At 39.6% G+C, this 24,082-nt stretch overlaps 1 protein-coding gene across 1 annotated transcript in view; it reads left to right on the forward strand.

Moving 5' to 3' along the window:
* The window catches only part of VCAN (versican), a 105,788-nt gene extending 89,670 nt beyond the window's left edge, over positions 1-16,118 (forward strand). The window contains exons 10-12 of the mRNA XM_059833511.1: positions 13,480-13,624; positions 14,779-14,961; positions 15,432-16,118. Of these exons, the coding sequence (XP_059689494.1) occupies positions 13,480-13,624; positions 14,779-14,961; positions 15,432-15,562 (459 nt within the window). The 3' untranslated portion in view covers positions 15,563-16,118. The remainder of the gene's footprint in view (positions 1-13,479; positions 13,625-14,778; positions 14,962-15,431) is intronic.
* The last annotated feature ends 7,964 nt before the right edge of the window (positions 16,119-24,082 follow it).

Genomic DNA, 24,082 nt, shown 5'->3' on the forward strand with positions numbered 1-24,082 from the left:
ATGAATTTGAATACTGTTTATGTCAAGAAATTAGATCATTTATGTATTTGCAGGTGAACAGTAGTCATGATAGCATTAAATGCTTCAACATAATTTGTGATCATAAAAATCAGCATTATTACATCAGTGCTGAGGTTCTAACTTGAATTTCTGCGATTAGAAGTAGCTCTTGCATACAGCCAAAATCTAAATAGCTTTCTTGTGTTTTACACACCAGGGTGCAGCTGTAATTCAGCTGTCTCTAGCTTTGTTGCCCAGCTCCATGCTTTCTCTAAGATAATATTATCTATCTACAATTGTATTCAACACTTCTGGCATAGATGAAAATTTATCAAGTCTGCTGAGGATTCCCCTGATATGAGAGTTTTCTTGAAGATACTATCAGAAAAATCATTGCATCTCTTAGGCTGACTGTGCATCTACAAGTGATGTACATTCATCGTTATCTTGATATTTGTTTGAATTCTCTGCCAATAACAGCTTGATTTAATCTGAAAATCATGCTTAGATGATTTTATTAGGTTATGGATTTAAAAAAATAGTTCTGATGCTTGGTAGACTTAAAAGAGAAAGCAAATGAACAACAACAGCAACAGCAAGACATGCTGTGCATAGAATTGTTGTCTCAGTGCTTCCCCAGTACTGCCCAGATGAAATAGCTGTGATGATATATTTTAGTAATTTCTTTTTCACATGAGTTTTTCTTCTGAACCACCCCCTCCACCCCCCCCCCCCCGCCCCTAGAATTGGGAATCATTGTACCACAGGCTCTACCACTGGAGATTATGGAATAAGTTTTGGATTACTTTAGTACTCATATTCCATGGACATAAGGAAACCCACAACTTAAATATTCAGTATGTTGAAAGGAACTCTTTTGCCAGGTGTTGGCATGTATTTTATTAGCAATTTCTGGAAAAGGGATCAAATACCATTTTTTCTTTGCACCTAAAAGGTATTTCAACCAATGAGTTCAATGGAAGGAAATCAGTCATTTTTTGACATTTTCAGCTCATGCCAAGTTGTGTTTTTCCAGATTTTTTAAGCTGAAGCTAAGTGCCAGCCACCATTAAATATGATAGTTGGACAAAGCATGTACATGAGTTCCTTAGTGAAAACCAATAAACATACTTCCAAGTGCACTGCATGTTGTTTCTAACTACAGTGAGCTATTGAATACACATGCTCACCTTAGCTGCATTTTGTGAACTTGATAGTCATATGCAGCACTGGCATATAAACCTTTTGCTGTCTCACTTCCATTGGCTCCCAAAATACAGGGGGGACTTTTTTTGAGCACACTTGTAAATTCATGTCAGATGAGGGTGACAAACTCGCCTTTGTCATTGGCCTAGTAATGTGAGAAAGCTTAAATTCTCAGATGAGGTTGCAGAAATTTCCCTTACCTCATGAATCAGTTGATGATAGTTTCACCAATCAAATAAGCAAGGGCCATTCAGTTTTCTGTGCAGTGTCGGGATGAGATCAGTTTACTCCCCTTCAGTGGCATGGGAAGTTTGTTTGCTTTTTAAGGCGTGTGGGACAATGTAACCAAGATTTCTAAAAAGTGAGCATATAGAATTAAGGTTCTTACTGGTAAAACTACACTGAACTTAGAGTACCCTTGACAGGCTCACAGCCCTACTGAAAACAGGAACAGTTATTTAGATGCCTAGCAGTGGACTAACTTTTGGGATATTTTGATATCTTGGTATTCTTTCTTTTAACCCCTATCAAAAATACTGGCTGTTATCAATTCATCAAAAACAGCAGCAGTCAAAACATCCCCTCTATTCCTGTACATGTTCTTCATATATCAACTGGAACTTACGTTCAACTTGCAAAGACAATGCCAGCAAGCAAGTCTTGGAATAAATGAAGAGTGATCTTGTACATACATGCTCTGATTCTCAGAGTTCCTCAAGGAAAATGTTGGTGTCTTGAATAACAAAGCAAATACAATCAGATTCAATGAGAAAGCAAGGAATAGTATTTAAAACTTTTTGGTCCACATGACATTTGTCCATATCTGTGTTGAGTCTACTTGTTTTCCATAACAAGAACTTTTAAGACAAGGAAAATTATCCTAACAAAATAGAAATGGGCACAGTCCTAAATCATATTATGGTAGGCTCTGTTCCTGCAAAGAGAACTTGAAGAGGATTTTTGACCTACCTCACTGAAGTGTTTGATGCATAGTCATCTGTGTGCTTTTAGGGGATTTTGGCAGATTTATTTCTTAATTGCAAAGTGGTTTTTAATTTAAAACTGCTCAGCAGTTTCCCGCCTTTCAGGCAAAATAGCATAATCCTATGCAATCCTATGCAATCTCCTGGTAAAAGACACCTTTTCAGCATGCTGTGCCTACTACATCCCAAACATAGACTGGACTTGAAAAGTGCAAAATAACATGAGTAAAGTACTTGAGTCATGCCTCTCATGCCCTAAAGTTTAATTGTAACAGAATCACAGAATCTTTAAGGTTGGAAAAGACCTGTAAGATCATCAAGTCCAACCATCAGCCCAACACCACCATGCCCACTAAACCATGTTCTGCAGTGCCACGTCCACACGTTGCTTGAACACCTCCAGGGATGGTGATTCCACCACTTCCCTGGGCAGTCTGTTCCAATGCTTCACCACTCTTTCAGTGAAGAGGTTTTTCCTAATATCCAGCCCGAACCTCCCCTGGCGCAACTTGAGGCCATTTGCTCTTGTCCTGTCACTAGTCACTTGGGAGAAGAGACCAACATCCACCTCTCTGCAACCCCCTTTCAGGTAATTGTAGAGAGCGATGAGGTCTCCCCTCAGCCTCCTCTTCTCCAGACTGAACAACACCAGTTCCCTCAGCCGCTCCTCATCAGACTTGTGCTCCAGACCCCTCACCAGCTTCGTCACCCTTCTCTGGACACGCTCCAGCACCTCAATGTCCTTCTTGGAGTGAGTGGCCCAAAACTGAACACAGCATTTGAGGTGCGGCCTCACCAGCGCCAAGTACAGGGGCACGATCACCTCCCTACTCCTGCTGGCCACACCATTTCTGATACAGGCCAGGATGCCGTTGGCTCATATTCAGCTGGCAGTCAACCAGGTCAGTCCAGGTGCTACTTTTCCAGAAACAAATTACTTTCCAGGTATCTGACATTTCATTATACTGGATTCTATTGACCAGGCCAATTTGCTTATATTTGTCTTTTTTGCAATTTCTTTAAAAAACAAATTGGGAGCTTCTTGGCAAAGGTCAGAGCACGTCTTCAAAGGAGCACCTTGGCTAAGCTTAGGCTATCTTGTCCAATATGCAGAACAAAATAAGCTATAATTATACTAAACTGTGGAATCCATTGCTGCCCACCCATATGAATCTAATTTTTTCTGATTTGCTGTACTGTATCCGTATGGCAGGAAGCAATCTTTTCTCATCTACAATGTGTTCCTGCTTTCTCTCTTTTTTTTCTTTTCTTTTTTCAGTTTTTGAAAGGAAGAAATGTTCAGTGTTTCCGGTGGTTGGGAGAGGTGGATTCGTGTTCTGGAGCTGATGGGCCACATGAAAAACACTTTGGCAGCAGCAACTGTTCCCTTTTTATAACAAGGGAAAAGAGTTGGTTGCAGATGTATTAGTACAACATAAAAAGTGAATGCTTTTTCAGGAAACCTTGACCCTCGCTTGTGGTGCAAATTCAGTGACAGTTGGAGATTAGGGGCTACTGCCACAAACATGGGCTTAGAATACCAGAAACATCCAAGATCGCATGGACTGGTAGGAAGGGAATTTGTAAGCTGCAAACTTTGGCGTATCTGCCTAGCCCCTAACTTCACATAATTTGTCTCAAAGGTGAAGGTAGTGAGAGCAGGTACTGAAGTGTGTTCAGAGAACTCACAGCACCCCGACATTTTTAGAGCTTCATTATTCATTACTTCGTGAAAATTAAGCCAATTTCTGCTCAAGACATTTCAGGTATGATTACATTGACAGACACAAGAGGCAGAAGAAAATAATAATAATATTTTAAAGAGCATGTTTTGTTAGCTCTGCTTTTCTTCTATTGCAGTGTAGATATAGGGCTGTTCTGTTGGCATTCGGTGTGGGAAAGCATTAGTTTTCCTCTGATTTACGTTCTACACAGGAATGAAAATGGCTATGTGTAAGACTTCGTTTACATTTAAAAAATTACAGAATTAAAATTATTCTTGCACTTTTCTGCAGACTGTTCTCCCAGCATTTCTGTGATAGTGAACAACTCTTTAAGGATGAATCATTGACAATTTTCATCCCACAACTATCATAAAAAACTCTAAGTCATAGAAACAAATACATTTGGAAAATCACAGTGGTGCAGGAGAAGAAAGCAAGGCCTAAATACTCACACAACTATGTGAAAAGAGGAATTTGTCCATGCCTACATGGATCTTTGTATACTTTAAATTTGATGTAATACAAACTACAAAATAACAAAATTATCAGTGCAGACATTAAATAATTGGCTTGATCAAAGGAAGAATGAACATAATGTGACATTTGAAAATATCTTAGGGAAATTAAATTTAAATAATTCACTTAGTTCTGTGAATAGTAACTTTTACAGCTGTAAAGCACACCCATCCAAATAGAAGAAATCTGGTGTTGCTTTTGGCAGCTTCTCCATTGTATTTGGATTGCTGGCGTTTCACTGTTAAGGACCCTTGTGAGCAGGCACAGCGGTAAAGGAGTCCTTTGGAGCTATTCATGTTATGGATTAAGCGCATACAGCTACTTGGGGTTGTGCCTTGGGCCTCCGTCTCACAAGGGGAGTTATTCATATCCTTTGGAAAATGCTGTTGATAATTAGTGCTTTGTAGGGCGGTGAGCTCACTCCCATTACATAAGATTAGTGCTGTAATAAGGAGCTGGCTAGTGTCTGTGGCCAGATTGTCTGTCACTGGGAGAATGCTGCCAGCTAGGAAAGTAATGGGGCATATTGCCACTTTTAAAACTGTCCAGAGACTCTACGTTAGTTTTTCTTCCCTTCGGCATAGGAGCGTTTATGCTTTGTGTTTTGCAAAGCTGGACCTCAGGTTGTCAGTGTTAGGTAGCTACATTAAAAAAAAAAAAAAAACAAAAAACCACAAAACAAAACAGAAGTTTAATTCTGGCAAAAACAAAGCCCTCTCTTTTACTTTCTTTATTGGTCAGTGAATTAGAATGCTTTAACTTGAGCAAATCTGTAACTGCACCCCTCTCAGAAAGAGTAACTTTATTGAACACAAAAACCTTCAAAAGGCATGTAGTATTGTAGGGAAGGAGCCTGCCTCTGAGGGTTGAATAAAGCAAACAAACTAAAAAGTACTGTAGTCAACTGCAAACAAAAAGCTCATTGTGCCCATGTCCCACAGGATCCTTGGAGAAGGAGATTTTAAATCTACCAAATGTTTTGGGTTTGTGCTGCAGTCAGTCATTACGGCTCTTTTTAAGATGTTCATTTGACCTGCATTTAAATGGAGGAGAACTATATAGTGTTATTAATGACAGGTATATTTTTAGTTCAGTATGTCGTAGGCAGTAAGGAGGCCCTCTTGGACAAAGTGGTTTTTTGTCTCATTTTTACCAGGGGGGTCAGCAGTTACTTCAGAGCCTCGTTATGGTTGGCTCTGGGCTAAAACTCTTGGACAGCTTCAAACCTGCAGTAATTGTTGACATAAATGACAAAGTGAAGGATTTTCCTTTTTTCAGCGGCTCTCCTGGTATCTGTGCACAAAAAGAATAAGTCACACCCCATGCAATTTGCATCATGTTGATAATCTATAATTATGTTAGTGAGACTCCCAAAGAACATGTATTATACCAACCAACATTTAACACCTTACCATACTTTTCTTCCACAGTAAAACACCTGCCCGTTAACAAGAGAATTTCACCAGCTCTTTGCCACTCATTTTGCAGTCTCTGTACTAAGCAACTTCTGAAAGCCTAGCACACACAGTATACCCATAAAATTGAACTAGGGAGTGCGTGAACCACGATGAAAGTTATTACTCTAAGAAGAGTTGGAACAGAGCAGACAAAAATCAGTGGAGTTGTGTCCACTGGTTTCAATTATCTTTTAAAGACTTAATAAAAGAGATATCTTTTCTGAGTAATTATTATTTTGGAACTACTTAAAGTTAGTAGCTTGAGTCAGTAGTGAGTAGACATTGCCATCTAGTGGGAGTTTCTTGCCGTACTTACTGTTTTCTGTTTCTTATGGAAAAGTTGTCATACTGTGGTATTGTTTTTAAAAAAGTCAAAGAGCTAGTCATCTGCTCCACCACATGACCAACTCCCCCCAAAAGATAGGATTGATAGTGCTTTAATGTTTCAGCTTCATCAGCTAGCCTTTTTTACACTTTTCATTTGTATTCCTTAGATTGCTTTCCCAAATTAACTTATTTTTGCATAGATCTTACTGCTTCTTCAATCTGCATTCAGTGCTTGTGGATATTCATGGATATACATGAGTGTACGTTATTCAGAGTCCTTTTTTTGCAAGCTGTTGCATAGGAAATCAAAGGGTTTTTCAATACATCCCACTGCTCTGTTTCCAAAAAGCTCTTTCAAGTGAAATCTTTTGCAAAGGTCCTTAGCAAAGCTCCTTCTGGGAGCTTGTCTTGCTCACATTGTGACTCTGTAATGGGGAGTGTTGGGTGCCTGCCTGATCCAAATCCTGCCAGTTTCCCAAATCCCATGCAAATAAAACCCAGATTAAGGGCTTGAGGGAAGCCATTCAACTATGATCTAAAAAATATCAGGATCATGACATGTGATTTTTGTGGGTACGTGTAGATAAGTTTAAATATAACAGTTGTTTTCAAATTGACTAGAAATTCTCCCAGGAAAGATTTACCAACGCACTTAGCTTGGTCCCTCCTTCAGCAAGTTGTTGTAGCCTGTGTCTGAATTGTGCATGTGATCTACCCTATAGAGTTTAGGGCACCACCTATGTCTTTAAAGCAAGGTATATGCTTAAACACTCACTGAATGGAATTTTTAATCTCATGAATGCTTTTGGTGAGATCTGTCAGACTGCTCCCATTCATAAAATTAAACAGAAAAATCCTTTGCAGGACTGGGGTGAAATTAAGTGAAACAGAGCCTATGCTATAAGGTAGTTTCTTGTCTTTCCCAGTATGTGAATGCATTTAAATACTAGGTGAACTTAGTGGAAGTATTTCAGACATTGCCAAATCTTCACAGTAATCTGTTTGATTTTTTTCCTATCGAAAGGAAATGCAATCTCTTTCAAATTTCCCATGAGTGTCTCATGTAACAGAATCAGTGCTATATAACAGCATGGGACACAAATGAGGGTTTTCTAAACGGATCCATATACTCATTGTAACCTTCCGCTGATCTTCTTGTAGTTCAGCCAGCCTATAAAACTGGGCAATTGACAGGACTTACTGAAAATGAGATGTAATTTTTAGTTAAGCTATCCAATTATAACAGCGAGGGATGTGTTCAGGGGCTTTCCTGATAAAGATTTCAAAGATTTTGTCTGCTATTGTGAAAAAAGTGTATTCCTGTTCTTAGAAGAGTTATGGGAATAAAAAAAGGACAATAGCCAGTAAGCTTTGCAGTGGTGGTTTCAGCTTGTTTAGTGATAAATACCAGGCAGGAAATGTTGCTTTACTTTAAGATGAAATGGCACAGACAGTGTCCAGTCAGCCAGTCCCTACATCTTTCCTTGTTTTTTTGATTTGCCTCATTAGTCTTGCATTAAAAAGCAATCAGATAGGGAAGCAGCCAGAATGAAAGAAAACAAATATCACATTGGAAATTACAAGTGCCAAAAAGTGCGAAGACAGATTTGTACTTCAAGCTTGTGTAAACATGCTGAAAACATGCTTCCTTCTCCCAGAAGGAAAAAACCATTAACCCCGTAAATCTAAATAGATGTATTTCAAGTAAATTATTTCCTAGCTTTAGGTATGCACAAAAGGTTATTGGCCTTTACACAATAAGCAGGTCAAGCAGTAAAGTTTTGTTTGCATCAGTAGTTTATTTTGTTGTGCTTCATTAAACACTGTGCTTGTTGACTATTTTGGAATGCAAAATCCAAGTGATTGATCTCAGCCACTTGGTGTGCCTTTTGGAGATAAAGGAATAGCTGAAATTTCCAAATGAGTGTCACAAAGCTGAGATACTGCTTACTCGTAGACTCACCGTGGCAGTGCAAACATCTGAAAGAGCTGAGTGGATTAGTCATTAATAAGGAAATGAGTCCCCCAAATACGGCTGGTTATCTGAAAATTTAAATAACAAATCTCTCACAATGTAGGATCTTCTTCATGATGGGAAGGCTATGCTCATTCAGTTTATTTAGCAGCCATCTGAATGAGAAAAAGTAGTGACTAGCTAATAAAGTTAGCTGCTTTACAGCTCTTGCTATAATCCTGGCTTTCTTAGATTTAACCTATGTGAAAAGTTAGCCTGTCACCCAACTGGCAGATTATGGCTGTGAGTTAATTCAATGCCATATAAGGAAAACATCCCCAAAAATGTGGAACTTAACTTAATAAAATGTCTTCGTGGGCTCTTGTAACCATCATACCCAAGCTCCTCCTGTGAGGCAAGAGAATACATTGTCACTGTTTTACAGACTGGGAATCAGCCAGCCAAGTGCATTGTCTAATGCACTAATGCACTATGTAGGAAGCCTGAAGAACTGAACGCTGTCTTAGTTGCAGCTCTAACCCATAGAACATCCACTCTCTTTCTACAGGAAAATTTTCAGTGGTCTTTAGCAGAGAAAGCTAGAACAAGTAAATCCAATGTGTCGGTGCCAGCTTTGGTTTCAACAAAAAAAAAACTGTCCAGGAAAGTTTAATTAATTATTACAGTATAATTAAAGGCATAAAGAGTATAACAGGAGCTCCAGTTTTCAGCCTGAAATGATGGGAAGACTCCATGATGTGGCTCCCAAAGGACAAAATGAATGTACAGGGACCAAAATCTTGTCCCCAAGGCTAGGTCCTGCAGCTACGTGATTACACAGAAACCTCAAGTTTTAGATAAATAAACTCAAGTCTCTTGCCATCATGGATGTTGAGAGCTTTGCAGATGGGCTGGTGCAGTGGTGTCTGCCTGAGCCTAAGGTGTGTGCTTCCAGCCTTCACTCCCCTGCATTGCTTTGAACTTCCCTCTCCACAGCCACCTCAGCAAACCATGCTTTATACCTGGAGGAGAAAAGTGTAGTGGGCCAAACCTCCTTTGAAGTACATTTTGAGTCATGTACATAATTAAGATTCTATGTCCTAAAATGTACAGCCTGGCAGTGCTTTGCATTTTAATCCAGGGGAAAACTTCACCTAAGTTATGGAAATGTTCCTTAAAAACTGGTGTAGTAACAGTTTTCAGGTCCCTCTGTGCGATCACGCAGTGTTAAGTATTTCTGCTCAGGTCTAAAAGGGTTGTAGCAGCTTTTCTTCCATGTATTAACTTAGCGTTTGAATCTCTAGGTTTTCAGAAACATAAGTCATATATTATGAATGATACCGCTAAGAGTATTGCTAAAGAAGTCGACTGAAGCTTGGTTGTTGGCAAAAGGATGTCTTGAGCTTTATCAATTCAAACACGGTGCTCCTTAGTGAGGTCTCATTGGTCTGCTGAGACAATTAACAGTTTACATGAAGATATAACCTAGCAGCAGGGTGGCTGGAATGACGCCAGCAGTTTTTGGCTCATCTGTGAATATGGCTGATCTTTTTTGGACGTGATCTTAAAAAACAAACAAATCTGAATGGTACATGCTGCCAAGGAATTAACGTAGGGTGGTTTTTTTTTTATTTTTGTACAATATACTTTTCTAAAATACAGCAATACATTGTAATACAAGGATCTCAAATGGCATAGCCACTTCAAAAAGGGCATCTTGTTCAGGATATTTTGAGCAGTGTTTCCCAACAGAATAATTATGACCCCAGTATCTTAGATGCCAACTGCACTTATTGCAAGGGCAGGGGAGTCTTTACACTTAACACACTTGGTATGAGAGATTGTAAGGTATACCTTTGAAAACAGTGCAAATCAGTATGTGACTTAGGGGACTTGGTTCTTTCCCATTAATTTTTTGCTGATGTAGATTTACTGGAGATATTGCAGTCACCCCTGATTCACACTAGTGTAAGGGAAACCAGAATCATGCTCAGGGTCATGCAAAAATGTAATCCGTTAGAGGAAAGCAAAATATTAGTTTATTTGTCTAGCAACTTATTCCACTCAAACTGTGAGAATCTTTTTGTATCATTATCCCATTATCAGTGGCTAAATAAGGAATTGAAAAACTACAGAAGAGCTGGGTGGAGACCTAAGAAAGCAATTCAGCAGTCTGGAACTTCCTCTGCTAAGCAATTCTGGCACTAAACCCAAGCAAAATCAGAGTTATTCAGCCAAAATAAATCCATGCAATGACGATATCAGATGTGAGGTAACAGCAAGTCACACTGGAGGATATCAGACATTCTTGTATAAACCACAGGGCCCAGATATAATCCTTTGCCATTACGCTGCAGCCCTGCCAGCAAAGCAAACACAAATTTTGGTCATTATGGCAAGGCAAGTAAGAGCATATGGAGTCTATGTGCTTAGGGTGGGAGCTGGCAAGCAGCTGAGCACCTTCAGCTCACACACCCCCAATAGCCATTAAATATCCTTCCTTCCCACACTCTGATCCCTATGGAAGCAAACAGCTCTCTAGTATAATTTCCACAAGAAACAGCTGCAAGGCTTGTTGAAGTCTTTCCTTTGCTGTCAGGACGTTATTGATCAAACTTTTCTACTACTAGCCTGGCTGTTTTCTTCCATTTTTTTATGTGTCCGAATGTCTGGGCATATTCTTGAAAGCGATTGGATTGCTTCAGCTTAAGAAGTTGCTGCCCATTGTCTGAGCAGTGTAACCAACCATGCATACACTTGTGACTTACATTAGCAAATCTTACTTTTTGCTTGGTTTGGGTAGTAAGACATTCAGAAGTGAAAGTGAGAGGTGATCACTTCTTTCTGCTTACCCCACCTCCGCAACACTCAGACAGACTTCCCTGCAAGACTCCCTTGCAAGTGAAACCTACACCGATTTTCCTTCATTGCCTTACACTTTGTGGTGCTCCTGAGGGTGCATCACAGCCCCCCATGTAGAGGAGATAAAGCACATATATGGGGCAGTACCATTAGCAACCCTAAGCCTTCAGTGTGTGCATGCACTCACCTATCCCTGGTTTAGCAGGCAGTAGCTTTCTATGCTGTGATACCATGACCTTTTCTGATGGGGCTCCTGCATCCTTAACCAGCTCTGCTGTGAAAAGGTGCTGGACTTTTGGTTCAATGACCATTCCAAAATACCCTTTTGGAAAAGGGCTTTTGGAGCACTCTAAGTTATGTTAATACACACCATGCATGGGCATATTGCTTCCTGCCCATTTTCCTCTCGCTGGCTCATGAGATATGCAAAGAGCTTGCTTTTCTTTTTTTTGCACTAGGTGTTGCAGGAAGCCCCCCCACACCGCAGATCCCATTTGACTCATATGTATGATATTTGGCTACTGTGCTTGCAAAACTCATACTCTGATTTATAAGCTAATGTGAAATGCTGAATTCTGGACTTGAGTAAATGAGTTAGTGTGTGTTGTAGTTTAGGACTACTAAACACTGCAATGTAGAGATGGAACTTAGTTAGTTCCACATAAAAAGGGGGATGTTTTATTAGAGGTAATAAATTCAGTGCAGAACGAATTTATTTAGACCATCATTATTAAATTGCTTGGATAATTAAAACCTGTGATGCGTAAGATGACACGTGGTAGGAAAAGGTTAAGTATTTAACTCTTTTTTTTCATAGTTTGATTCATTGTAAGGTAAATACTACTTGTGTGGGGTATGTTAACTTTATTTCTAAAATGTTTTCACCCAGGCAGTGAATAGTTGTTATTTCATTAAGTTAAGAAAATAGAAAGCTAAACTTTTATGACATTTATATGGGCCAGCTCTAGACAGAAAGATGTAAGCACTGAGGAAAATATAAGCACTGTCGAAACAGTGTCATTTTGACCATACAAGGGGTTTGTTGCTTGGTTAATGTCTGGCGTTTATGTGAATTCCAGTTCTTTCAGATATCTATTTTTATACTTCATTAAATTCTTCTTGGAATGACACAACAGAAATCCCAAAGAAAATCACTAAGAATAGTTTCCCAAATATTCTCTTGCTTTTCTTTACATAATGTTATTCAAATCTCAAATTACTGTGCTTCATTTGAGATCAAGATGAAACAAGAAGTGGGATAAAGATAATCCCACCTCTGCTGACTGCAAGGATATTAGGCTATATGTCCCCTACTAAGGACTACTGCACAGATTTTCAATTGGTGCGACACGCCCTTTGTTTCTATTTTTCCTGCTTTTCGATTGAAAAAACAGACTGAATCCTCCCTAATTTGCATCCAAAAATGACATCGTGCAATGATGAGCTTAGCTATGCTTGAAAGAGTGGAACAAATGTGGTTTAGCCCATGCATGTAGCTGTGCATAGCCTGCCAGCAGCCAGCATCTACAGCTCTTGGTTGGGACATATCTTTAGGTACATGCAGAGCTGGAAGCTGCAGAGCTGTGTAGCTAAATAAGTGCAGACCTACATGTAGCCAGATTGGATCCAAAGAACAGAGCCTGCCCAAATTGATATGCCAGATGTGTGTCCAGGTGCTAAGAAACTATATTTTTATGCTAAAGATATTTTTCAGCCATTTAAAGGTTCTTTTCTTTTGTCACATACCAACAATCAGACTTCTACTTCTAAAACTAGTGTGCCAGTTTCCGGTTTTATCCATATATATTCATGGATGTCTGGAGTTAGTTTTTCTACAGAGGGCAGAATTTGGATGACCATTTCTAAAGCTGAAAGGCTGCTGCATATGCTCAGTCTGCCACCTAGGCCTTTTTAATGGAAATATCAATCTGCAATGGTCTGGGGGCACATTCTGACACCTTTAATTATTTTACACCTAATTCTGCACGTCATCTCATTGAATGACTTCATTAAATGAGGTCAGAGAATAAATAATTTAAGTCTGAGAAGCTAGCGGGTAATTTGCCATTTAGTAGATGTGGACTAACGAGGGCTATGGGCAATTTACTGCATTTCCTGGCATTCCACTTCATGTCTGTGTAGGAAAGAGTGTGTTTCAACACACTTAGGATCAGGTTTTGCTTGCACTGAATTGTGTCACTCTGTTTTGTTCACCTGACATCAGTTTGCAGTCAGTGAGAAGTTAGATCAGAGTATTTTTTCCCATTGAGATAATTTGTTAAGAGTGGAAGGATATTATAAATCTAGCTTTGTTTAGTTAGTGCTTAACAGCCTGAATCAAACAATTTAAACTGCTCTTCACCAAAGGTAATATTGTGTGTTCTTCTGCAAAATGGAATGTAAATATACTCCAGCACTGGGAATAATGGTTTTGCTCCTCTTTTCTGCAGCAATATGAGAACTGGCGACCAAACCAGCCAGACAGCTTCTTTTCTGCTGGAGAAGACTGTGTTGTTATAATATGGCATGAGAATGGGCAGTGGAATGATGTACCATGCAATTATCACCTTACCTATACCTGCAAGAAAGGAACAGGTACAAACTTTCCAGTAACAATAACATAACTGACTAAATTCCAGTATTATAAAGTTAAAATGACAAATTCTAGCTGATTTCTGGTGACCAGTGCAGTGAGCTCTCAACTGAGTTAGCCTCACAAAGTCATCTTTCGTCTGTATCCACATATTACATCTCCACCTAATCTGTTCTTGAGTCAGGCCCAAAATTGTACACAGTGGAAACTCTTGGTTAAAACCAGGCAACTTTCTTCTTAGGTACAGATATCAGCAAGAGAGTCATTCATGTACCTGGCAGGCCTGCTTTAGTTGCATACCATGAAAATATTACCAACTCCTCTTTCCTGGGATGGCATCACTGTGAAGTATGTGGGCAGCAGAATATTGGTAGGCAGTCAGAGCAGGCAGATGACCACTGGTATGTGGTTAGCTCTTCAGCTTCAGTTGAGCATACTTTTCACCCATCAAGTAATGCTGATCTTTGTTTTCCTTTTTTCTAAAACCATCTACTTTAATGGTACTGCTGGAATCTGAAATGAACATTTGGTTTATACACTGTTAGAACTGATACTTACAGGAAACCGGACTGTTACTAGGAGCTGTGCAAAAATACTTTAGGAATTGCCTCTGCCTCTTCAGACTGGGAAAGTAAAGAAGCAGGCAAAATCTTGTGAGCCCTCCATTGTTCTCAATTACCATTTACAACTTTTTGTTAACATGTTCTCTGGGCCTTGACAGCTGCATCAGTTTTAAGTGCATTTAAATAGTCTGTTGTTGAGGAAGACATGAGAAGTATTGAAAATGAGACTTGGTTCTTAAATGCCTGTAATAACTTCACAGGTTTTCAGGTTTTGCAGCTTTCCAATGAAAATCACTTCTTTGTGTGAGTATGCCAACCTTCTTGGCTCAAATTTACATCAGAAACTTAAACCAAAAAGGCAATACTAACCATACTATCTGCTGTTTTCCAATTTTCATCATTACTATATTTGGTCTACAAGACTGAAGAACTACAGAAAAGACTGATCTCCCTGTCCTTATTTGGATGTGTCTCTTGGGAGTCTATCTGAAGTCCCTTGACATCTTCCCTTAGCCAGGGTTTAGAGGCCAGTACCGTATTCAGAAGCGCATTTACAAAATGATGTTTTGGGTTATGTTCTCTCTTTCTTTCAGTTGCTTGCGGGCAGCCTCCTGTTGTGGAAAATGCAAAGACCTTTGGGAAGATGAAACCTCGTTATGAGATCAACTCCCTTATTAGATATCACTGCAAAGATGGCTTCATCCAGCGCCATATTCCAACCATCCGGTGTCAAGGGAATGGAAGATGGGATATGCCTAAAATTACTTGCATGAATCGTGAGTTCTTGGAAAGCAAACTGGTGCTGAATCACAAACAATAGACTAATTTAAGATTAATAAGTAATGAACGTATATTTTAAGAGAAGTAAAAATCTGGTATGACAGATTGTGACAGCAATACTGCTCACTCTACCTGCAGGAAAAAACACCAGGCATCCAAAACTAATCAAAATGTTCCTCTTCTGTTTTTACAGAAGCCACTAAGATTCTTTTAAAGTAAACAACACTCATACAAAGCCCCTGAAATCAACAGGTTCCTAATAACACTAACAATTCTTTCTGTGACTGTGGCCTAACTGTGTGTAAAAGATGTTTCTCCTGTCTGTAACATGGTCATAGTACCAGTTAGTCATTTGTCAACCCTCTAATTAATCAAGAATAAATGAAACTGTAACAAAGTGTAGCCAGCCCATTCATAATTAAATAATTTTAAATTAATTTCCCTTTCTTCCTTCTTCTCATTGCAGCGTCCACATACCAAAGGACTTACTCTAAGAAATACTACTATAAACATTCTTCATCAGGAAAGGGAACATCGTTAAATTCATCAAAACACTATCATCGTTGGATCAGGACGTGGCAGGACTCAAGGCGCTGAGAGCTAAATGGTGAATGGGGATTTCCACCATTTCAGCCAAAGTCATAACTTTCTGTGCCTTTTCTATCACTTATAGGAGTATTATCAAATTGTTTTGAAACTATGGACTGCGGTATTCACAATGCATTTTGCAAAAATATGGTGTTTATCAGAAAATTAAAAAAAAAAAAAAGGAGAAGTGCTTATGGGGATAAAAGGAAACCATTTCCAGCCTATAAAGATTATTAGTTTTCTATATGCCATCAGTGTGGACCATTTTATGATATATACCAGCCTTCTGCAATATTTAAACAGCTCGATTTTAGCACCAATGAAAATGTAAATAAGATGATTTTAATGTTGTTTAATTGTGTGTTGTTTTTAAAATCCTGTATATAAAATGAAAAGTCACACTAATTTCAGGCATATTTATGGTTAGAACGGCCTCAGAGGTCTTCAGTCATTTATGACGTTGTTTTTATGTTGTTTACCTAGGCTGGAAATGGTTGAAATAACTTCGCTGACTGAAATTTGCTATTATCAGGTGAAGATAAACACACAAGTTACATGACTTTTTTTTTTTTTTTATGGGAACTGTGCCAATTCCCATCCAAGGTACAGTTTTTGTCCATGGGATGCAAAGTTTAGACAGAGCACATAAAAGTGGCATGAAGCATGAACTAGGGACTGCAATGTGGAACTTTTTTTCTGCTCTCCGTTCCAGCTTCACCATTCATGAGAAAGGACTGCATGGAGGAGTTGTGTATGACAAGGAGGGCCTGTAAAAATCCAAGTGCTAATACATTAACTTTATCAACCAAGGCCACTTTTTTGAAAAGGAACAAAAAAAGAAAAAAAAAAGAAAAAAATTTACTTTCACGACATTAACCACAAGGTCTATATTACAGGTCTCTGCATTCTAAAATGGAGATAGACCTGGTGTTTGGGGGATTTTTTTTGTAAAAAACAAACAAAAATCAAAAAAGTAAATAATTTTGTATATATAACCATTTTTTAATCTTTTTATAAAGTAATGAATGTTTGTGTATGAATGCTGCAGCTGTGAAGCGTACATAAATAAATGAAGTAAGCCATACTGATTTAATTTATTGGATGTTATTTTACCCATGCAAAGAAGATTAAAAGAGCTCGCCAGTGCAGTATTAGCCCCTGAGCTCCACTTTTGGAACCATCTTCCAGTTCAACTGCTATTTCCCTGCAGAACAGAATTCCTGCTAAACAGGATCATTTGTTTGCGGTTAGATGGGTGAGAACTGTGTGACTTACAGAAGAATCAGAATCTTGGCTTTCTAGAAAGAAGTGTGTGCACAGAGATTATAGGTTGTAGTTGGTGCAGTGTCTACGTAGGAGTTTTCTATTATGATTTCTTACCCTGGTCAGCTCGATGACTGACCTGGATATGTACAGTAAGTGTAGAAGGTAACGTTTGAAACGACCTCTCCACAGAAAGGACTGTTATTTCTGCAAAGTGCCTTGCACACCTTTGGGCACAGGACAAAAAAAAAATAAAAAAAAAAAAAAGAAAATAAAGAACAGTATGTTCCCTATGATATACCTTTTAAAATAACATTACAAATACAAACACAGGCGGGACATTACGCCTTTGTGTTAGTGTGGGGATATGATGCAAAAAGTTGAAAGGGAAAGGAAAAGAATTGAAACCCAGCCAACATGTTAAAGTTTGTACTAGACAGAGCTGCCCATGGAGCGACCTTGCCATAGCTCATTGGGAACAGTAATTACAGTTCCAGAAAACATCACTTAAGAAATTGAAGTGACTGCTCCATTGAGTGTACCCAATCTTCGTGCGCTCAACCTGGCTGTGCGTCACTGTGTTGGCCGGTTCATTCCCCACCCCTCGCCCCCAAACAATGCACATAATACTTTTCTCTATTTATATTATTATCTTGTATAGTGTATAATGTGAATGTCTGTTTTTTTGTGAATGAAAGTCTAAAATCTTTGTAACTTTTATATCTGCTTCTGTTTCACCAAAGAAACAAGGTTTTGCTATACTGTGACTTGTCTTGTTATTGCATGTCTTCCTGTTTAAATCTATGCAATGTGATTTTTTTCATATGAATACAATTAGACTGTCAGGTACTTCACAATTATCATGGGCTTAGTCACATGCCCACTGGAGTTAAAGAGAGTCAGCTGGCTGAATTTTAGTAGGTGCTGGATTTGACTTTATATGAGCAGCTCTAGGGGATATTTTAAGATATACATTGTATGTTTTGAAGTCGATTATTGCTTGTATAAGTCAAGGCTCTGTTCATAAATATACAGTATTCTACACATCACTTCCTTGTACCAGAAACATACAGAACAGAAAATATATTTTAACACTTCGCAAATTTTCTCACCATATGTATAAAAAACCCTGCATAGATTTGTTGTTTTCTTGTCTACTTGTTGGATTTAAACAATGTTGTAAGGCATTCAGATAACATTGTGATTGTAGTTTTAAATAGGTTAGATACAGTGCTTATATTGATTTTTTTCACCTCCTTCTATTACGCATAATAAAATAGGACTGACAACATTCCTTATTAAAAAAAAAAAAACAAACAAAAAAAACCTGTTACCCATGCTTTTTTATTTTGACAGAGAATGGAACTTTATTCAGCTCTGGAGACTTTTTCTAATACTGATCTGAACCTCAAAAGTTCCAATACCAACCCCCTTCAAAATGCACCCACTCATATCACAAAGTCAGGTCTGCTGTGAAGCCAGGGTGTTACTACGACAAGTGCTGTGATTACTTTCATGCAGCATCTCTGAACTCCAGTATGTGGAAGCATGTTGGGATTGCAGTAGAGGGATAGAAGACAAAACTAGACATTTAAATACAGATTTTCTGAATGAGTGTTTCTTACCTCTGCTTTCTCGCCTTTCAAGTTAAACCAGAATTCTTTTTAACTTTTTAACTTTCAAAGTTACCCGGTATCTGCTGCAGAGATGGAAGTGTCTGCTTTAAATTGTGTTTTACAAATACAGGCAAGACAAATATCAGAGTAATATTCCTGTAGTAATCTTCCCCTGTTGCATAAGTATTAATCTTTTTGTCTCTACTAACATGCTGTCTGCCATTTAAAAGGTTGCAGAAACAGCTGTAGACTAAGAAGTGGAAATATTCAGAGAGGATGGGTCATTGATGATTAAAGTCATTAGCTTAAAGGAGTTCAGATGTGCACTGCACATCTTGGGTTGCCAGCAGCACATGGAGTACCTGGTTCAACCAAAACTCAGGCTGCAGATTTGTGCACAGAGCTCAAAATGCCACATGAGAGCAATTGTATTTTGTGTGCCCATGAAAATCTCTGCAGAGTAGATATTATTATTCTGAACATCTTCCTGTCCCTTCAGATATTGACAGTATTTGACTTCCCAGCATGAACCTCAGAGCGCAGGGTTCACCTCCTGCACAGGTTAACACCACACAGGGTAGAAATAAGCCAGGCCACCTATTTTGGTAGAGCTTCTCAAATAGCAAGAGAAGGTGCTGGTTAGCATAAACATTCCTGTATTCCAGCTATGCCCTAAAAGATGCACAACTTCTTGAAGCTAGGGAGGAAGAGGCATGGGTTTCCATGGGATCTCTTGCCTGAGATGTCGCTGCAAGCAGCAACTCATCAGAGACTGAGGATGGACAAACCATGTAGGAGAAAACACAAGTCCCTGGAAGTGCAACAGGTGGGCCAGCAAAATGCAGACGGGCTGGCAAAGGGCAGCCAATGGAAAGCATAGCCTGCAAAGAGGGCTTTGCAGTCAGAAATTATTTTGCCAGGGCAGTGGCTGGAGGAACATTGTCTGAGGTTCAACCTATGGGTATGGTTAAGGTCTATGCATATAACACTTTTTCAAGCAAAAAGTTTTCATTCCTGTAGGCAGCATCTTTGCTCTAAGCATATACCGAAGCCAGCACACGCAAGCAGAGACATTCCCTTGGCAATGGGAGGCTGAAACTGCAACAGCTGGTGCAAATTTGAGCTGTAAAAAGCTCAGCAGCACAGCAGCCTAGGGTGATTGAGGAGGAAGTGAAGCGAGAGGAGGAGGAGGAGGAGGAGGAGCAGCAGCAGCAGCAGCAGCAGCAGCAGCAGCAGCAGCAGCAGCAGCAGCAGCAGCAAGCAATGTAAATGCTATTACATAACTTCTGATAAACCTGGATCCTGCTAAGAGCATGACTTGCGGGTATAATTAAATCCTCAGTGAAGTTCTGCACCTCTAGTAAGTTTGGGGTTTGTTTTTTTCTTTTTTCCACATTGTAAATGCTGACTTTTTGCATTTGGAAGAGCTATGTTTTTGGCTGCTAAGAAGTCTTGCTGCTGTTGTGTCTCAAAAAAAAAGAACCCAGACGGTTCCTCCTAAACATGAGTAGGGCTGCTGAAGGAGCAGCAGCTGCAAAGATGCCTCCTAGGGCTTCTAGGCAGATATGTGAATGTCAATAGCGTTTGTAGGCAGAGAGGTATGAATTGCTCCTGGTGTGAACTGGAGCTATTTCTTAGTCCAGATGGTAGGGAAATAGGGTGGTTGTGTTCTTTGCTCAATTAAAAGGCTTGCAACATGCCATCTTGTCCCCCAGAGGTAGAGGATGACTCAAGTTGTCTGTAGGCTTCAGCTCTCCAGGTAGAAAATTGCTCCTTCACCAGGAAATGTTTAAGGTGTTGCATAACAAAAATGTCTAGAAAAATCTCTGGGTTCAGTGCAACTGTTTTAATGCACAAAGGCAAATGCATTCTTTTTCAGAGGAAAAGAATACAACTTTTATTATTGATTGTAAGCAGTGATGTGCGTAGGACTCTATGAGCACACTGTTTTTCCTGACAAACAATGAAAAGGATACAAATGATGTTTGGATGAAGCATGGACAAAAACTTAGAGGCCACGCAAAGTTGTTAGCACGGTGAAGTGAAGAAGTATAGTCATTGTAAGGACAGAAATATCATCCAGAAAAAGGTGTATGATTTGAACACTCCAGCAGTAGGTCTGGAAGGAAACTAAAGAGCCTGTAAAGTGCAATTTAATGGAATATTTTGGTTTTCACAGCGAATAAATATCTTCAAGTGGGGAAGCCATCAGCTGTTTCTGCTATAGAGGCCAAGTTACTGGGTAAATACAGATAAAAAAGAGAAATGGGACCTTGAGGTGTATTAGTGAGGAATTTATTGCAAGGGTGGGAATGGATTCATGGTACTATCAAAATGCCTCCAGATTTCTATCTGCCAACAGCCAGGAGAAATGAATCCAAACTGAAAATGGTCCAGCAGCCTGCTTCTGGGATGGTCAGAAGAATGGAGAAGCTAAAAGGAAGGCAAACACTGGTGGTGGTCCTGCACAGATGCAGCAGTCTTAAGGAGAAATTACATGGTTTCTGGTTTTAAGCTCTAGAAGTTGCATCATGTAGTAGTGAGAACTCCTGTGATAGTAGAAGTCCTTATTACTTAAAGACAGGAGGTAATCAGCTTAGGACAGGGAATAAATGGTGCGGTTGTCTTCGGGAGCAGGAGAATGGCAGGAATTTTAGTCCTGTGTTTCTTACACTACAGTGTTTGGGGTAATAATGACACATAATGTTCCTACGTGGTAGGGAAAATGTAACACGGAGACTTGGCAGAAGTCATACAGAAAGATCTGCAGCAGACCCAGGCAATGAATCCGTGCTTACTAAGGGCCCTGTTCCTTCACAGGTTTTAAAACAAAAAAAAAAAGTGACCTTTCTAAGCAGGTGATTGAAGTTTTGATTCCAAAGGCAGTAGGATCCCAGGGTGCTCTCTTCAGGGTTAAAACAAACCTTGGGCTCACCCACGTACCACATCTTTGTGAATATATATATATATTTTTTTTTAAATAAGCTTAGAAAAGGGGAAAAAAACAGTAGACATTGTAGATGGTGCTATTTGCTCGCTGAATGAAGGATCCCTTTGATCGTGAAAACCATACTTGTTCTTCCACTGCATCTTGCTCACCTGAAACCACAGCAACTTCTAGATATGCTCAAATCCTGACCGAGGACAGTATATGGCAGGGTAACAGGGCCGGTGACTGCTCCCAATACACTTCCCATGTCAACCTCTTAGTGAGAGAGGAGGCAGCCCCCAGGTTCACATGGCTGCAGAGATGATGTTACCGTGTTACCTGCAGCATGTGGCAGCTGAAAGGTGCAAGTGCCAGGCTGGAGGTAATGCCCCGTGTTTCCCAAAAGGGTTTTTCATTGGGAACGAGTGCTCTGTTAACAAAACCAGTGGACTTTGGTGTATTTTGAACCATGCTGTGGCCAGGCTGGTATTTGCAGCTTGAAAACAGTTAATGGTAGAGGGCTGAAATGTCAGCTATTCCCCTTTGCTTTTGTGGAAAAAAAAAAAAAAGATGTTTTCCTCTCAGTAGGCTGAAGAGGTCATGCTGATTTTTCTCATGCTTTCAGGCTATAAAGAGAATCCTAAACCCCTCACAGTCATTGATCATGGTACCTAATCCATTACACCCAACAGAGTCTTGCAGAAAGCATCTCTGTTAGGTATCTCCATAAGAGGATTGGCAGTGTGTTGGAGCAAAGGTCTGTCTGCTTGCACTGTGCCATCACTGACAGAGACCAGTGGAAGAAGGAAAAAGGCATGATTGGAAAAAGTGATGTTTTGATCCCTTCTCACCCGTGTCCCTCCTGTGCCAGCAGCCTGGCTCCCTCCCTGTGGGCCTGCTTTCCAGACTGCCTTTGAAAATGTCAGAGTAAGAAGGACAAAAATCATCAGAAGATAATATTGTTATGAAAGGCAATTGTGATGTCAGAGATAAAAATGCAGAAAGAATGATTAGAGGAAAAGTACATGGGTATTGATTTGAAAATGGGAAATCAATCCATGTTAATTTTGTATTAGGGAGGAATTTGAATTTGTACCAACCAGACAGTGATATCCCCAGTAAGTGCACATCAGTATAATAGCTATGTATAAAATAAAACATATGGTATTGTAGATAAACTGGCCTAAATGTGTGTGCGCTTTGTTTGGTAGTGGGTTTTGTTTGCACTCTATGGTCACAGATTTTTTTTTTTTTTTTAAAAAGCTACTTCAATCTTTCAAGACTTTGTCAGACCTTTTAGCCTGTGTTTGCACAAGTGGGCTATACTTACAGCCAATCTCCAGTCCTTGAAAGTTGTTAGGAACAGCTGTTTGTACTTGTAAAGCCAAACATTTGAGTTTAAAATGACAGGCAATATGGACGCAGAGATTTTTCAAGTTGCCTGAATTCACATCAACATACTGCTGAAGTGAAATGACTTCTAAAGATAAGAGAAGAGCTTAGGATATCCAGCTTCACTTACTGGCCATCTTAAGTGGAATATTCTTCCTGAAGAAGAGATTCCAAATGTGAAAGTTAAGGAAACTCTTGGGGTTTAGTCTACAAAAGTATTTTGAGCTTTACAGTATACTGGATACTAACTAACATATAATTACACATAGAAGTAAGTTTACCTTTACCTCGGAGGACATAGATTTATATTTGTATATAATAAATCTTCATTTTTCAGTGGTAAAAGAATAGATATGTGTATTTTTGACTGACTCAATATAGTGAGTCCAAAGCATATTAACAGCATCAGGGCTAATGTTAGAGAAAAAAAATATTTGCCAAAGGAGAGATGAATCAGATTACAGAAATCCAACCCTTTTTCTCTTGCCCTGCCCCAGCTGACTCCAAGCACAGCTTTGATCCTAAAAAGGCCATGGGGATTGCTCCAGGCTGGTGAGGATGGCTCTGGGGCTGCTGTGTTTGCAGCTGTTGAGCAGCTAAGACGCGGTCCAAGCCCCTGGAGCAGCAGGAGGGCAGTGCCAGCATGGGGTAGCAGGGGAGTGCTGTAAGAGGGAGAAAGCAGGATAACTGAGGCTGGTGCCCCTGAGCCAGTGCAGGAGCAAACTGCCTGCCTGGATGAGCCCCATCCCATGGAGAAAGGGCTGGGAACCCCATGGGAACTGTCACCTTGCTGGCAGGCATCAGACCTCAAACCTTCCCTGATGTGATGTGACTTGTGGTTTTGGCTGTATGAAGGAGCTGGGACATTCCTATTAGGCTAATCCAATTCTAAAATGGCCGAGGTAATGCAATTGTAACCACTGTTAAATTTGCGGCAATTGATAATACACATGGTCCAACAAATCATCAGGCTGCTAGGACAGTTTCAGTTCATTTCTTGCGGAACAAGTCTCCTTTCCATTAAATCACTCTGACTTTTCAAAAGTGGGTGCAGATCAAAACTATTGACCCTATACGTAGCAAAGCCAGCTATTCTGCTGCATTGACGGCTTGGCGTAACCGCTTTCCCTCGAGGTTGTATCTCCTCCAAACCATACTCTGCTGCTGCTAACCTTCACTTCACAGGTCTTGCTCTTCCTGTGCAAAGCGATAATACTATGCATTCAAAATAATTCTCTCAACTTCTATGATACTAATCTACCAAAGTTAACACGTTTTATTTTCCTTTGTTTATTTGCCTTCTTACAAGAGTCTGATCTTGCCTGTACC

Source organism: Gavia stellata, chromosome Z (genome assembly GCF_030936135.1).
Source record: "Gavia stellata isolate bGavSte3 chromosome Z, bGavSte3.hap2, whole genome shotgun sequence".
In the NCBI taxonomy this organism is placed as follows: domain Eukaryota; kingdom Metazoa; phylum Chordata; class Aves; order Gaviiformes; family Gaviidae; genus Gavia; species Gavia stellata.